This window comes from Danio aesculapii, chromosome 23 (assembly GCF_903798145.1).
Source record: "Danio aesculapii chromosome 23, fDanAes4.1, whole genome shotgun sequence".
In the NCBI taxonomy this organism is placed as follows: Eukaryota; Metazoa; Chordata; class Actinopteri; order Cypriniformes; family Danionidae; genus Danio; species Danio aesculapii.
This window is the reverse complement of record NC_079457.1, coordinates 19,367,160-19,384,808: the sequence shown is the minus strand read 5'-3', so window position 1 is coordinate 19,384,808 and position 17,649 is coordinate 19,367,160. Positions and strand designations below refer to the sequence as shown.

General features: G+C 40.8%; 1 protein-coding gene across 1 annotated transcript in view; it reads left to right on the top strand.

Annotated features, from left to right (window-relative positions):
• Window positions 1-17,649, top strand: part of pex14 (peroxisomal biogenesis factor 14) — a 161,115-nt gene that overhangs the window by 127,548 nt on the left and 15,918 nt on the right. Inside the window, exons 6-7 of the mRNA XM_056448788.1 lie at window positions 4,548-4,650; window positions 12,136-12,233. Of these exons, the coding sequence (XP_056304763.1) occupies window positions 4,548-4,650; window positions 12,136-12,233 (201 nt within the window). The remainder of the gene's footprint in view (window positions 1-4,547; window positions 4,651-12,135; window positions 12,234-17,649) is intronic.

The following is a 17,649-nucleotide window of genomic DNA, read 5'->3' as shown; positions in this document are numbered from 1 at the left end:
TCAGTTAATTAATCAATCAATCAATCAATCAATCAATCAATGGATTAATCAATGAATCTATAAATGAATGAATGAATCAATGACTACATCAATGAAGAAATGAATCAGTGAATGAATGAATCAGTCAATCAATCAATGAATCTACAAATGAATTAAAGAATGAAGTTATCAATGAATAAATCAATGAAGGAGTCAATATATGAATGAGTCTAAATGAAATAATGAATGAATGAATCCATGAATGAATGAATGAATCAATCAATTAACTTACTCTCGGTGTGAATGTAAAAGTAAAGCATCACACATAAAAAATGCTAAATTGGAGCTGCGTCCCAAATGGCACACTATACACTATGCACTTATGCACTTTGTACTTATGCACAAACACACTCACCAGCATAGTATATGTATTTAGTGTTGTCCCAAATGGAACACTATTGGCTATTTTACTTAGCATTACTTAGTTTGACGGTTGCCATATTAGTGTAATAAATGACTACCTCATAATACCTGCCATGAGTATAACCGCATTCACCATCAGGAGGCGCTATAATCACTCTCGTAGGAGAATTTTACTTTCACAAGCCAAAATAAATTAAGTAATGCAACTTGAGCGCCCGATAGCTCCACCCCTTCCGCTACGTGAGCAAAGCTGCGACTGTTGAGTGCGTGAAGTGTCCAACATTCCACACTTAATTTTACCGGTTAAATGAGTGCATTATCCGGCTAATTAAAGTGCACGTATTAGAGTTTTCAGTGTGAGTGCACTATTTATACTTCAAACTGGCATAGAAAAGTGCTGATGTGGGACACACCTTGTGTTTATAATTACTCTTATTAAAGCGATATTAAACTTAAAAAATCTAAAATCGGGTCATCATTTACTCACTCTATACTTGAGCCAAACTTTTTCCTACTGTGGATGTTAATGGCTACTAATTTCCACATTCTTCAAAAGATCATCTCTTGTGCTCAGCAGAAAAAAATAAACAAAAAAATAAGTTATGGAACCACATGAGGGTGAGTAAATACATGAGAAAATATACATTTTTGGTTAAACTATCCACTCCTTTTTCCCTGTTTTATACAAACAAACACAAACATGCACACAATTTGTGGTCCTCCAGTCCCCCGCGTGCATCTCTGCTGTTCATAGGATCTGTGCCCGTGGCTGGAGGTCCAGTTCCCTGTTGCGAAGCTCTCGCTGCTGTCATGTCAGAGGACCGTCTCACCGGTGCCACCATATGCCCCGTCCTCCTCCTCGGCTTTATTCATGCTATAATAGAGCACATTGTAAACAGAGCTCACAGCAGCTCGCTTATTAACTACCCCAGTGTTGACACTCATTCTGATTTTTTCAACTTAAAAGTGTTTATTACTTACGCCGGTGTCAACAATGCTTGCGCTGCTGTGAAAACCTGTTAAGGCCAACTGTTTTCCAGACGGAGAGCCTGCGCATGCACATTACGCTTTAAAGCACCCAGCTATTCACCAAATGCTGTGTTAATCTCCTCGTCTATGCACTGTTTGTTTGTTGAGGGCAACAAATCGACGTGCACATTTGGAAATAAAACAACGACTGCGTGAGAAGCGCGTGGAAGCGTCAGCCATCTGACCTTTGGTTCTTATTCTCGGTGTTTGGAGATGTTGTTCTACGAGGTTTAAATCCTGACAAGCAATTGTCCTCAGAAGGTGACATGTATAAATGGAGAAGCCAGCCTGTGGGCTAAAAGACTTAATGATGTTGAACCCAGAGTCATGCCCCGATGCTTAATTCTCGGCCTCAGTGTCAGCCATTGAGGCAAATTGCTGTGGATGAAGTGAGAAAACCACAAGACTTTTGAGAGGGATTAAAAAAATAATAATAATGAAAGGTCTTGTTTTTTTTCAGCATGAATGCAGGCCTATTAATTGTAATTCGTATAATGATGTTTTATCTGCTGTTGCCAAGCTCAGTGCTGAACTTGATACTGTGAAATCAAGCATCAAGCATAAACAATAGTACCGTGTAGAATTCATCCCCCCCCCCTCCTTGTTTAATATATTGTGTTGATGTACTGTAATGTATATTAAAACATGCTGCGTTTATCTAGCCTGTCTCAAATGTAGCTTCAATATTAAATTACTTCTTTCACTTCCAGAGAAAAAGCCATTTCAAATTTTTAGGACTTTTTTAAGTGGTAAATAGAGATGTAACGATTCACCTAACTCACCATGCGATACGATTCACGATACTAATCTCAAAATACACAAGTTTTTCATGATTTTTTAACAAAATGATTTGAGACAAAATTAAGGGGAACAAGTGCTCTTTTATTTTTCTCAATTAGAGAAGGAACAATCTAATACCTGGTTCTGCACAACTTTCTCTTTCAGTCTTGGAAAAACATCTTCACATTTTCGCTATGAAAACTGATGCGCCGTGTGATCTCCACAACATTAGCACTTATCTGAGCAAGCAGAGATGCCAATCCTGTGGTCCGTGTTGTTTGGCCTATTAATAGCTTTTTGCGTATAGACGTCTGTGACAGTAGTTTTGCACTGTGCTGCATCATATTCATTGTTCTGTTAGTGAAAGTAAACGTCTTTTTGCAGTATTTGCACACAGTTTGTGTTTGTCTGGGGCACCTTACTGCTGTCATTTTAGTCTACCTCCTCACCTCTTTAAACCCACCTCTATAAACACAGCGTCCACTCTGTTCAAAAAATGTAGCGCTATTTTTTTACATTTTTTTATTCCTCAACATTTCTACCGGTTTGAATCGTCACTTATTTTAACCGATTTTCAACCCGTTTACAGTGAATCATTACATCCCTAGTGGTAAATGTCTGCTGTAATGCTTTTGTTTGTAAATTAAATGAAATCAAATTAAATAAAACATTTAATTATAAAAATTAAATAAATTACACAGAATTTTTGTGTTTCTGAAATTTGTAGTTCTGTTCTATAAAAATGTAGTTGCTCAATACTCTTTCGCCAAATAGTGATTGTTCAAAAGCCTCCTTATTCATTTATTTATTCATTTTCTTGTCGGCTTAGTCCCTTTATTAATCCGGGGTCGCCACAGCGGAATGAACCGCCAAGTCATCCAGCATTTGTTTTATGCAGCGGATGCCCTTCCAGCTGCAACCCATCACTGGGAAACACATACACACTCATTCACACACACATACACTACGGACAATTTAGCCTACCCAATTAACCTGTACCACATGTCTTTGGACTGTGGGGGAAACTGGAGCACCCGGAGAAAACCCACGCGAACGCAGGGAGAACATGCAAACTCCACACAAAAACAGCAACTTACCCAGCCGAGGCTCGAACCAGCGACCTTCTTGCTGTAAGGCGACAGCATTACCTAATGCGCCACTGTGTTGCCCTAGCCTCCTTATTGTTTCAGAAAAATTCGTATGAGGTAAACATGCCATGTGAAAGATGTGTTAATCCAATAAGGATGCATATAAATGGGCTCTTGGTCAAAACATGATAGTAATAACATGTTATGTTACTAAAGATTTCTGTTGCAAGTAAATGCTGCTCTAATGATATTTCTGAGCTTTAGAGTTCTGAAAAAATGTATCAGGATTTCCACAAAATATTAAGCTGTTTGGATCTTGATGTTTTTGACAGTTTATGTACAATAAAATGCTAAAGAGAACTTTAGTTTAAATACAATATGACATGCCATGCAGCTGGCTTTCCATTTAGATAAGTGTGCAAATAAGTTTAAACTGACAAGTCTTACAAATGCATGCAGAACATAAACTTCCATGATTTTGAAGAACTTGCAATATCACAGGAGTTGCATATACATTATAAACCAAACAGGTATTTTAAGAGTATCTGACACATGGCTGTAAAGGCTCCGCCTTCTGTAAAGGGAGCAGGAAACTGCAGCTCATTTGCATTTAAAGCAACACACACACACACACACTAGCAAAAATGGCCATCTGTAGCATGCTAAAAGAAATCTTCCTATCACATCCTTTCTGCCTCCTAAGACGTATATTACATCTTGTAAAAAGGGGCAACATAGGTCCCCTTAATTAATATTTTTCTAACATCTCTTCGTTCAAAGCATAAATAGTTCTCATAAAAAGCCCTCTCTTTAGATGAGCTCACAAATCTGTAGGAATTTGTGTTATTAATACATTTATTGACATACAGAGTAACTGGATGCCTGAAAAATGTGATGTATAAATGTTCATTTGAGTAGCGTATTAATCATTTACTTACTCATTCAGCAAGCTATTCTTAAATAACTGGTTTGTAAATAATGCATTAATTCATTTAATAATGAAAAATTTATCATTAGCAAAGAATTAAAATACCATCTTTAGGCACATTAGACGTACTTAGAAGTGAAAAATATTTAGCATTCGTAGAGTTGATGTTTAAGGTGTTTTTTTTTATAAAGTAATACAGCTCTACAGTGCTAGTAGATAGCCCTTTGTCTGTTTGGCGACATGAGTGAGTCTTAGTCCGCGGGCCTGTTTTTCCTGTTCCTGAGTGGAATTCTAATAACGTGCCGTGTTTTTAATTGCAGAAATACATCCTTCCCCTCATTATGGGCAGCAAAGAGGACAAGAAGCATCTGCAGCGGATCGAGAGCAACATCGCGGATATGAGTGGCACGCTGACACAGACAGGTGAAGATTAATATCTTCATCACTTTTTCCTCCTTAACATTTTCCTTCATTTATCTGTCGCCAAAATCTGCTCACATTTTACAAATGACGGTCCTGTCATTTTGCTTTAATTTGAAATTGCTTGTTTACTGTCAGCTCAGCTTCAATTAATTACGTTTCGCTGAAAAGCTCTTAACCTCAGAATATTAATGAGGGGAAGAGGAATGACAGCGTTTCTCTTTTTTTTTTTTCTTCTTGCCTTCTTAACTGCGTGGCAAGAAAGTTCATTTTAATTTCGGCGTGGTGGTGTGGCTCCCCGGTTGGGCCCGGAGCACGCTGGTGATTAAGTGTGCGGTGACAGGTGCGTCTCCCGCCTTGGACAGGTGAGGAATCTCAGCTCGGCTGTCAGAGAGGGATGCCTCTCCTCCTCTCCTCCCTCCTCCCCCTCTCTTTACCCACTACGCAGCCGGTGTAATTAAACATCCCGGCAACCATGAAAGCGGGACACTTCCCGAAGAAACTTTGGCTCGTTAGTGACTTGCAGCTGGGTGTCGTCTTCTGTGTAAATGACAATTCACAAGGAAGAAGACACTCTTTTGTTTTCTTTTTTTATCATTGTAAAGAAACAATGCAAGATAACTCCTGACACTTAATATATTACAGTTTTCATATTCCTGCTTTTGTTCTAGGCCTGTTTTTTAGTGTTGTTCTTTACTGTCTGAATTTCTTTCGTTTTTTTTTTTGTAGACAAATGTAGATTAAAAAAAATGGATCAACGTATTTGAGTTATCAGTTGTTAATCCAAAAATTTAAATTCTGTTGTTCCAAATCTCTTTGAGTTTCTTTCTTCTGGTAAAAACTAAAAAATATATATTCAGATTAAAGCAAGAAACCTGTAACTACTGACTTACATAGTATTTGTTGTTTTTTCTACCATGGAAGTCAATAATTACAGGTTTTCAGCTTTTTTCAAAATATTTGGGGTCAGTAGAGTAGGATTTTTAAATGTTTTAAAATAAGCTTATCCTGCTCACCAATACTGTATTTATTTAATAAAAAATACAGTAAAAATTTTATGATTTTATTTAATAATTTATTTCAGTGATTTTAAAGGTAAATTTTCAGCTTCATTACTCCAGTCTTCAGAGTCACATGATCCTTCAGAAATCACTCTAATATTAATAATAATAATAATAATTATTATTATTATTATTGTTTATTATTATTATTATTATTGTTATTATTATGCATTATATATTAATTAATATTAACATCTATATTATGAATGGTGATAGTAATAAAATCGATAATGACTGGAGTAATAATTTCTTTTGAAACTACATACAATAAGTGATAAATAAATATTTAATAAACAAGTAATAATAAATGAGTAATAATTTTTTACATTAAATTAATCAAAGACTAAGTCCAAAGAAAGTTATTGAGGGAATATGGATGCATTTATATTAAAAATATCTTTAATAATTAATTCTTCAACTGAATGATATCAATATTAAAAGTATTATTATTATTATTATTATTATTATTATTTTTATCAGAGGCTCAAAACATTTTAAAATTATTTAATGCTTAAAATTATTTAGTCATCGCAACACAAGATAACATTTTTAAAAATTCATAATTTATTAGTATTATTAGTTATTTTTTGTTGTAATATTAAAGTCATTTTCTGTATGTTGAATTCTTTTATACCTTTGAAAAGCATCGCTTTATCACCTTATTTATTATTTACTTAATTTTTTTTCATATTTAATTTTTAATTCCAAGCTTTCAATCTGAAAAGAGTGCAAGAGTGAATGACTCAGTGCTGTTTAAAAATAAAAATAAATACAATCTGCCCGCAGGTGGTTCTTCCCAGACTAGCTCAATACCATGTAAACATTTAAATGTCGAAAATTGTTTCTATAGAACAGACGGTCTGTAAAGGCGAAACAGTACATGCAAAACAGGCACTCATAACTTAAAATAGATTAAAGACCAGTTGTCATGAATGAAATGGACATTGTCCGAGTATGCTTGCTGTTTAGCTTTATTAATCTTGGCCTTATAAAATCATGGAAATAACCTGGATGTATAGTAAGAACTTCTGATCTCAGTCTAGTTTTCGGTTACGCATATAATATTGTTTTCATGATCTTATATGCCCCAAATTTGCTTATTTTGATCTCCTGGATAAAGGCGAGTGATTTCAGTCGGCTCTGTCTCTCCATTACATTGGCCAGCTTCAGGATTGGGGAGGGTTACCGAAAGGCCAGGTCGATTGTTGAGCCATTGCGTGCAAGCTTGATGTGGGTTTCTTTATCTGATTATCAAATGAGCCTCTTCATTGCCATTTTGGTTCATATATGCAAAAAATCCCTCCTTTGTGTTACGCAGCTCGTCTGGCCCTCATTTTGTTTGGATTTTAGCAGGATTCCTGTTTTGTTTAGCGTCACATTCAGATTCAGATGATAAGAGTATTTATATTGTTCCAGGCTGAAGCTGCTTTTCATATTTCCCCTGTGAAACACTTGTCCCTGACAGTCTTTTTTTTTTTTTTTCTTCCCACCCCTCCTTCACCGTGGCTCTCTCGTTTTCTCCTGGAAGAGCCGTACCTACCCCCAGTCACTCAGTCAGTCACGCCGTTGATCTAATTTGCTGTGGCTGCAGTAGCCAAGTTGCTATTGTAGTTAATGACTGTTTCAGTTAACAGTTTGGGAGAGGGTTGCAATTACGGAGTGAGTTTCCCCCTCTTCTCACAACGTGAGTAATAGCAAGTGACTGCTGCTCTTGCCAATTGCCCGCACTCCTTTGTTAAAGTTCATGTATTTCTCTAGTGCCAAGTGCGCTGGAGTGATGTATTCCTTTGAATGTGGCTCCATTACTCCTACAGCCTTTGAGTGTAGGCCTTGACTCCCATTATGATTTCCCAACAACTTTCCACACGCAATTAATGAACAGGTCTTGGAAGCACTTCATCGCACGCGCGCTAACGCTTGTGCTTGCCGAAATGGAATTGCGCTTGCCGCTTGCTCTCTTTGTCTGCAGAGAGCATATTGGTGACCAGCTGGCCAATAAAGGGCTCAGTCAGGTCCGGACATATGCAGTGTACATTATATAGAGGTATTTACTGAATAATTTACGCTATACACACTGTCTGCCTCTTCACAGCAGCAGCTGCCAAGCCACTTGCAGGATCTCAAATTCGCCCAATTGTTTTCTCCAAAGAGAAGGTTTGTGGAAATCCGAGCCACGCTGAATGGAGGCATTATTTCACGTGTTTTGAGTATGAAGCGAATGTTTGGGGCAGTTGCTGCTCGTTTGTAATATCACAGGAATTGCTGTTGACATAAGCTGTGGTGACATTTGCTTTATAGACCTTTAGGCTATGTTATTCAAATGACTTTACCAATGAAACAATGCTCTGAAAGGGTTGGAAGGGTTAGGAGATGTCGCCTGCTGGATTCAAACAATTTATGGCACCAATAATACCTTCTAACAATGTGCTTATACAGAATATTTGAGTTCCTAATAGTGAATTCCACTTTTAGTCATCCACCATTGCATATAAGCCAAAATGATTATAATTAATTAACTTATTCTTTATGTAAAGGGTTAATTAATTGCATATTTTACTTATTTTCTGTGTGGTTTGCAGATTTCTGTATTATAGGTTTGTCTGAGGACCTCCATTCATCATAGGTTCTAAAGCATACATTACAAGGTGTGATATGCCTGTATGAACCAAGTTCAAATGTGCATTCAACGATCTGTAACGGGCAAAACCGCAGTGGCACAGGGTAAAAACACTGTTACTCACACTTATGGATGTGTATGTTATTGATCCTGCATAATAGGCCCTGCATCTTTTATGTTTAGTATTTTTCTGAAAAGCCTGTGTCAAGTATTGTCTTTCTTAAAAACAAATCCACAGTAAAATGAAGCGAACAAACCAACACTGTCTTATTGACACAATATTACAGCATGTCTTCATCATAACTCATGGAACGATGCAAATAGAGACATCAGAACCCATTGGTTATTCTCTCAACACTGAATGCCACACAACAGTAAACTAATGCTCTATTTCTGACCCACTCCGAGCACTTTTACTAATTCTGCCATGGATTTTTAACGGTTGCTGTGTTGTGTTCATTTTAGACAGGAGAACTGATAAATTGTGATGCGCTGGTCTGGTTTGTTTCTTCAACTTTGCACTGCACATTGTCTCATCTTATTCCTCTGAGGTGTCCATATGTTCTACAATATGATATGACAAAAATGCAACCTTGATCACTTTTTTCATATTGACTAATAACGATAAGGGCTGCACAATATATCGTTTGAGCATCGATATCACAATATATGTGTCCCTAATAGTCACATCGCAAGATATGCAATGTTGAGCTGTGATTATAGGTGACCAGAAACCACAGGTCAAAACACGTGAGATTTGTGGAGACTTTAAGCATAATAGAGTGAAAGTTAATCATGTGCATGTGTTTTTAAGGCTTGTGACTATGTAAGGATTTTAAGATGGTTCAAAGCATTTTAATAGAGCATAAAGAAGTTTAATAAAGATTTTATTGAACAATTTAAATGATGAAGACTATGCATTATTAATTTACATTTGATTATGCAATTTCAGTAACCGAATACTGTTAGACTCTCATCAGAAAACCATAAATAACTGTTTATTACACTTTAACATTTGCTCCATTGTGTTTATTTATGACTGTATTTTGTTTTATTATATGTATATAATAAATCACATAAAAATTGTAAAATTTTACTCCCCTTTAAAATCATCCCAATCAATCTGAAGTCTTCGCAAAAAGGAGTTAAGTGATCTAATGAAAGTATATCTCATTATATTATATTATATTATATTATATTATATTATATTATATTATATTATATTATATTATATTATATTATATTATATTATATTATATTATATTATATTATATTATATTGCAATTTTTTTCCAATATCATGCAGCCCTAATAACAATATTGAATTTGATATAAGTTGTTAATGCTTTAAAAGAGTATCCCAACAATGACTGAAGCCACAAAGATTAGTCGCTTTATAACATTTTAAAGTATTGTTTATTAACAAAAACAGTTTACACATGACTCTGCTTTTTTGGAGATTCCGATTTTCTATAATATACTTATGATATAAAATATAATATTCTGAAGAACTGTCACTGACAGCATATATACAGTACACAAACAAAATACTTATTTTATTGTCTAAAAATAAACAATTAAAAAATTATTTAAAAATAAATGTTTTACTTAAAGTTGTAAAAAATATTCATCTTTAAAATAAACAACAATTTAACAGCTAAAACTGCTGGCGGGAGAGTGAATCGAGCTTGCTAATATCATCCTGCAGCCCAAGACCGGTTACTGAAGCTCACTGAAGCTAAGCAGGGCTGAGCCTGGTTAGTAGCTGAATGGGATACCAGATGGGAAAACTAGGTTGCTGTTGGAAGTGGTGTTAGTGAGGCCAGCAGGGGGAGAGCTGAATCTGCAGTCTGTGAGTCCTAATGCCCCAGTAAAGTGAAGGGGACGCTATACTGTCAGTGAGTGCCGTCTTTCAGATGAGATCCGAAAGGTCCTGACTCACTGTGGTCATTAAAAATCCCATGGCACTTTTTGTAAAGAGTAGGGGTGTAACCCCGGTGTCCTAGCCAAATTCTCTCCATCGGCCCTTAACCATCATGGCCTCCCAATCATCCCCATCCACTGAATTGCTCTATCACTGTCTCTCCACTCCATCTATAGCTGGTGTGTGGTGAGCGTGCTGGCGCTGTTGTCCTTTGGCTGACGTCGCATCATCCAAGTGGATGCTGCACATTGGTGGTGGAGTACAGAGACCCCCCTCTCAGGATTGTGAAGCGCTTGGGGTGTATGGCCATACACAATAAATGTGCTATACACATACACATTACTTGCATACTGCTAAACAGTAATGGGTGACGTAGCATATCTCTAATATCTACACAATTACAGATTACAGATATGTCTGCTGTGTGATTGGATCTTTGCATTGACCAATATCAAGTAAAAATGTCCATAGCTTATCATTGTTATCGATATAAATTTCATCACGATTCGATATGATATTGTTTATCGGCCCAGCCCTAGTTCTACAACACTGTAAAAAAAAAACATTCTCTCAACTTGCATCAATCAAACTGATTCAACATATTAAGTTAAACTTTGTATAATTTAAATTAGTTGAAACCTGGTTAAATTATAAAAATAAGTTAAATCAACACAAAAACATTTGTTGTCATGTCTTTTTGTTATATATTTTTCTTAAGTGTACATGAGTGAACGGTGATAAAGAAGTAGGTGTTCAATCTTCTGCAGAGATGGTGTTCGTCACACTGAGATTTTCGCTAAAAACAAGAACATTCAGAGTTTGAAAACTCACAGAATGTTTATTTTATAGTTCACCAAGCTATTATGTGTCAGAATATAAAGAAAATTGTATTTCTCAATTCATGACAACTTTAAAATGTTTTTTTTTTTTTTGGAGACAGATTAATAAATAGGATTTTAAATCTCTTGTTAATACTAACACAGACATCAGAAAAGAACAGTTTGTACCGTCATTATTATTCAGTAAGAAAAACTGTTTGGCATTTCTTAGTCTGTAAGTAGTCACCTAATGAGACAGACAAAGGCTGTAAGAGAAAGAAACATGTAACAGCTCTTAAGCAGAAAGTGGAAAGGCTGTTCATATGAAAGGAGAGCCCTGGAACAGTGCGCCGGAGAGCCAACAGTCGGCAGCTAATAATATCTGCTGATGTTAATCCAATTAGAGTTGATTTAACACTTTACAGAGCATGATTTATAGAGGCGTTTATTGGTTTTCTGTAACATAATCAGTTTGGAAACTTAATGCATTGTTTGGGAATGCATGTGTGACTGGAAACAGGGGGAGAGCAACTTGTGCTCTGGGTTATTTGAAATGATACCCCCATTAATAACACCAACTCTGGCCCTGCTAGGGCTGTTTTTCTTGGGCTTTCTCTAATCCTCGGGACCAGCACAATCTGACAATAATTCAATCTTCTGAGAGGGAGGAAAATGAGCTGTATTTAGTAAGATTAGTGAGGACAGTAGTGTCTAGCCCTCCTGCCTCCCAAATGAGCAGCTTTTTTTCCATCTTGTTGATTGTTTGGAGAGTTTGATAGAGCCGGCGTTTCAAAGCCATGCTAATGGAGGTTAAGAGACCCTGATTTGATATAAGAGCAGACGTAGGTGATTAATCTTCTACAAATAGAGGTGTCTTATATTACTGATTGAGCTAAAGGCTAAATCAAAGAGAAAACCACTGCGTGTTGATCGTCAGTAATGCTCTCAGACAAACAGATGTGTCCGTTTGCACTGCGTATGGACTTGAGCTGCTGCTTTTCTTGCTTGTGAACTTCTGGTAATTGTTTTGGGTGTAGTCTTACCTTCATTTGTGTGTTTTTGGATGCAGTCACCCAGCTGCAGATGACCCTGGCTTCGGTGCAGGAGCTGCTGGTCCAACAACAGAAGAAAATTCAGGAGCTGACACAAGAGCTGGCTAACTCACAGGTACGCGCACACACATTTGCCACAATGGACACATTGATGAAAATTCAGTCGTTCCAAGCATTCTGTCCAGTTATACCCAATTAAGAAATGAAGCTGCCCCAGTATTTGACAAACAAATCTTGCCACTTTTTCAAATGCAACGCAATTAATTCCAAAGGCATATAAGATGACACTTCTGTAATCCACAAGGAAATAGAAAGTGGTTTTGATTAACATAACTTCCATCTCAAAGTTATGCATTTTTTGGCTGTTAGTAGGGCTAGTTCGACAAATCTCAGATTAATGCTTAATGTTGATCAAGTAGTGTAGTATCTCCTAAGAGAGTAAGTATAAGCTGTCTAGGCATATTAGTACCTACAACTATGGCTATAACCTCTAAAAATTCTTTCGATATTCTTCTAAGTAAGGGCAAGACTACAGCATATGTAGGAGAGTCCCTCTATCTGCTTTACATCTAGGACAAAGCTCTGGGTAAGAGCTTTGAAAAGAGTGCAATCTCAAAACTGTCACGGATTGGTCAGGCTCTCACGATCCCCACTCACGAAGATCACCATCACCTGACTTCTAATGAGCACACAGCTGCATCACATTCACGAGCACCAGATAAAGCACAGCACTCCAGTCGCTCATTGTCCGGGCTCGTCTCGACGAAAGCGGACAACTGAGCGACCACTCAGCGTAGTCATCCTCAGCTAAAACAAACGCTTTACTTACCTGTTCTCTTTGTATTCCTCCTAGTCTTCCTGGTCCTCCCGAATCGTCCTGTCTTCCAGTCCTTCCAAGTCTGTGTCATCCTCTGTCAGCTGTATCTGGTGTGTGCTGTCCATCCTCGTGTATTCCTGTTACCCAGCCACGGAGGAAAAGACCCCAACATCATTCCTGATCCTCCTGGCTATCCTTCATGTGCTCCTTGTTGTCATTTAATAAACACCCTAACGTTTCCTTACCTCTGTCTCCTGTCCGCTTCATAACAGAAGCCCGGACCAATAACGACGACAACATGAGCACCCCCGATCACTTTCAAGAGCTGGTGGACCAGTTGAAGCGGATTCTACAGCCACCAGCTCCACTTTCCAACGCACCACCAGCACCGAGCACTTCCGCCTCCACAGTTTCTTCTTCGGCCCTTCCTTCCAGTCCCATGGCCCGACCAGCGCCCTACTCAGGCGGAGCGGGGGAGTGCAATGGTTTTCTGTTACAATGTTCCCTCATATTCGAAATGCAACCTTCTCTATATCCCACAGATAAGTCAAAGATCGCCTACATCGTATCACTACTCTCTGGACCTGCACTTAAATGGGCTGAGACGATCTGGAACCAAGCCGGGCCGGTCATGAATTCCATCACTACCTTCACGGAGTATTTCAAAGAGGTGTTTGGACGTTCTGATGGGGAAGTAGCCGCTGGAGAGCAGCTGTATCATCTAAAGCAAGGTACTCTATCTACACAGGAATATGCTCTCCGGTTTCGCACTCTAGCAGCTGCAAGTGGATGGAATGAGAGATCGTTGTTGACCACGTACCGGCTCGGCTTGGAACCCACTCTCCGAATCCAGCTGGCCACATTAGATGATACTATGGGTCTGGAGAGATTCATCCAACATTCTCTCCGATGTTCCGATCGTCTCCGTTCCTATCAACAGGACACCATCACCCCCTCGTCTGCACTCCTCCAATCGCCTGAGTCAACAGCCTCTCCAGAACCAGAACCTATGATAATAGAGTCTGGAAGACTGACATCAGCGGAACGACAGAGGAGGCTGACCCGGGGTCTGTGTCTATACTGCGGTGTCAGTGGACACACCCGTATGGAGTGTCCCCTTCGTCCCATTCGGACTTCAGTGAGTGTATTCAGTACGAATATTGAACAATGTAAACCACTTACTACCACCGTACAAATAACTACTGCCTCTATTTCTCTCCTTGTCACAGCCCTCATCGACTCGGGTCAGCAGGGAACTTCATCTCCCAATCCCTCTGTCGTCAACTCCACCTACGTACTGAGGCGTCCTCGCATATATACCAGATACAACCGATAACCCAGTGCACTCGATCTTCGACCCGTATCCATCGACAATGCGAAGACATCCTTCTTCAAGTGGGGTTGTTACATCAAGAGAGGATTCAATTTCTGGTTCTGGAGGGTGCAAATATGGACATCATTCTAGGGCGCCCGTGGCTGGTGAAGCACGATCCCATCATCTCTTGGGGCACAGGAGAGATAAAGAAATGGGGATCTGGATGTACACCTACCTGTTTTCCAAATCTCCCTCTTCAAGGTCGGAACCCCATTTCTTTGTTTACAACATCGGTCGAGAGTCCTCCTGAGAAGCAGTCTATCCACATTCCTAAGGAGTACAGCTCCTTTCATGATGTCTTCTGCCCCAAGAGAGCTTCCCAGCTACCGCCGCATCGGCCATGGGACTGCGCGATCGACCTAGTTCCAGATGCCCAGTTGCCAAGAGGTAGGATCTACCCGCTCTCGCTTCCAGAGAATCAGGCAATGGAAGATTACATAAGGGAGGCTCTGAGTCAGGGGTACATACGTCACTCAAAATCACCAGCCGCCTCAAGCTTCTTCTTTGTGGCCAAGAAGGACGGAGGGCTGCGTCCATGCATCGACTACAGGGTCCTAAATAACGGTACAGTAAAATACCGATATCCCCTTCCTCTGGTACCAGCCGCTTTGGAACAGCTCCGAGAAGCTAAAGTCTTCACTAAATTGGACCTCCGCAGCGCGTATAATCTGATAAGAATACGTGAGGGGGACCAATGGAAGACAGCATTCGTGACCCCTACTGGCCACTATGAATATGAGGTCATGCCTTACGGTCTGGTCAACGCCCCCTCCGTATTCCAAAACTTCATTCATGAAGTCCTCCGGGAGTTTCTTCACCACTTTGTAATAGTGTACATAGATGACATCCTCATTTACTCCCGGAGTGAGGCCGAACATCGCCAACACGTTGCGGAGGTCCTACACACATTGAGAGAACATCACCTCTACCTCAAAGCGGAGAAATGCTCATTCCACCAGAAGTCGATTCATTTCTTGGGATACATCATTGACCAAACCGGTATACGTATGGATGGGAAGAAAATTGGGCTGTTCTATCCTGGTCAGAACCCACTTCCATTAAGGAGCTCCAGAGGTTTCTTGGGTTTGCTAACTTTTATAGACGGTTTATCAAGGACTACAGCAGGATTACATCACCTCTCACTAATCTCCTCAAGGGTAAACCCAAAGGACTGGAGTGGACCAAAGAAGCAGCCGCAGCCTTCCGCCTTCTTAAGAAGGAGTCACAAGGGCCCCACTCCTGACTCATCCTGACCCAAATCTTCCTTTCGTGGTGGAAGTGGACGCATCCACCACCGGCGTCGGGGCAGTATTATCCCAACATCATGATACACCGCCCCGACTGCATCCCTGTGCCTATTTCTCTCGGAAGTTGAGCCCGGCGGAGCAGAATTACAGCATAGGAGACAGGGAGCTTCTAGCAATCAAGCTAGCCTTGGAGGAGTGGCGTCACTGGTTGGAGGGAGCCAAACATCCGTTCCAGGTGATCACAGATCACAAAAACCTCCAATATATCAAAGAGGCCAAGAGACTATGTCCACGTCAAGCCAGATGGTCACTTTTCTTCTCACGTTTTGATTTCTCCATTTCCTATCGTCCAGGACCCAAGAATCTAAGAGCAGACGCTCTCTCTCGTTTACACGAGCATCACGATCATGAAGAACTCCCAACGAAGATTCTTCCCGAACACATCTCCATTTGTCCGATCACCTGGAACGCTCCTCCAGTCGTTGCCACTCCGGAAGCCCCTGCTCCGCCGGGATGCCCTCCTCATCGGCAGTTCATACCACCTGAACACCGGGTAGATCTGATCCACTCCTTACATACCTCGCTAGGCACTGGACATCCAGGGATCAACAATACTCTCTCGCTAGTATCCCAACGATTCTGGTGGCCAAACATGGCAAGGGATGTGAGGCAATATGTTCAGGGCTGTAAGGACTGTGCCCAATCCAAGAGCCCACGTCATCTACCCGCTGGAAAGCTCCATCCCTTGCCGATTCCGAACCGTCCCTGGTCACACCTAGGAGTGGACTTTATCACTGACCTCCCCTCGTCAGAAGGTAATACCTGTATTCTAGTCATCGTAGATAGATTCTCAAAGTTTGTCAAACTAATCCCTCTGAAAGGTCTTCCCACAGCCTTTGAAACAGCCGACAATATCTTTAATCAAGTCTTCAGGTCATTTGGTATTCCAGAAGATATTGTGTCGGACAGAGGTCCACAGTTCATCTCACGTCTATGGAAAGCCTTCTTCAAGCTCCTAGGTGTGGCCGTCAGCCTCTCTTCTGGATATCATCCCCAAACCAACGGGCAGACAGAGAGGAAGATTCAGGAGGTGGGACGGTTCCTGAGGACCTTCTGCAGTGGTCACCAGAGCTCCTGGAGCCAGTATTTGGGCTGGGCAGAATATGCCCAAAATTCACTGCGGCAACCCTCCACCGGACTCACGCCATTCCAGTGCGTCCTGGGCTTCCAACCACCGCTCTTTCCCTGGGATGGCGAACCATCTGATGTCCCCGCAGTGGATCACTGGTTCCGGGAGAGCGAGAGAGTCTGGGACGAGGCTCATCAACATCTGCAGAGGGCAGTCCGTCGAAGCAAGGTAACCGCCGATAGAAGAAGGTCTGAAGAACCCAGATACACACCCGGACAAAAGGTGTGGCTATCCACCCGGGACATACGCATGCGACTGCCCCCTCGCAAGTTAAGTCCCCGATTTGTTGGTCCCTTCACCATCGTGGAACAGGTTAACCCCGTCACCTACAAACTACAATTACCCTCTCACTACCGTATTCACCCTACATTCCACGTATCACTCCTGAAACCCTATCACGATCCTGTTCTTCCCTCCACAGAGCCTGACCACGAAGAGGAACCCCCTCCTCCACTGCTCCTAGAAGAAGGAGCCGTCTACGCAGTGAAGGAGATCTTGCGTTCCCGACGTCGTGGTGGCCAGTTGGAGTACCTGGTGGACTGGGAAGGGTACGGCCCCGAAGAAAGGACATGGGTTCCCAGAGCTGATATTCTCGATCCTAGTCTCATGGTGGAGTTTCATGAGAGCCACCCTGAGTTCCCAGCGCCTAGAGGCAGAGGGAGACCACCACGGCGTCGGAGGTGTCGGCCCTCAGGAGCGGGCCCTGGGGAGGGGGGTACTGTCACGGATTGGTCAGGCTCTCACGATCCCCACTCACGAAGATCACCATCACCTGACTTCTAATGAGCACACAGCTGCATCACATTCACGAGCACCAGATAAAAGCACAGCACTCCAGTCGCTCATTGTCCGGGCTCGTCTCGACGAAAGCGGACAACTGAGCGACCACTCAGCGTAGTCATC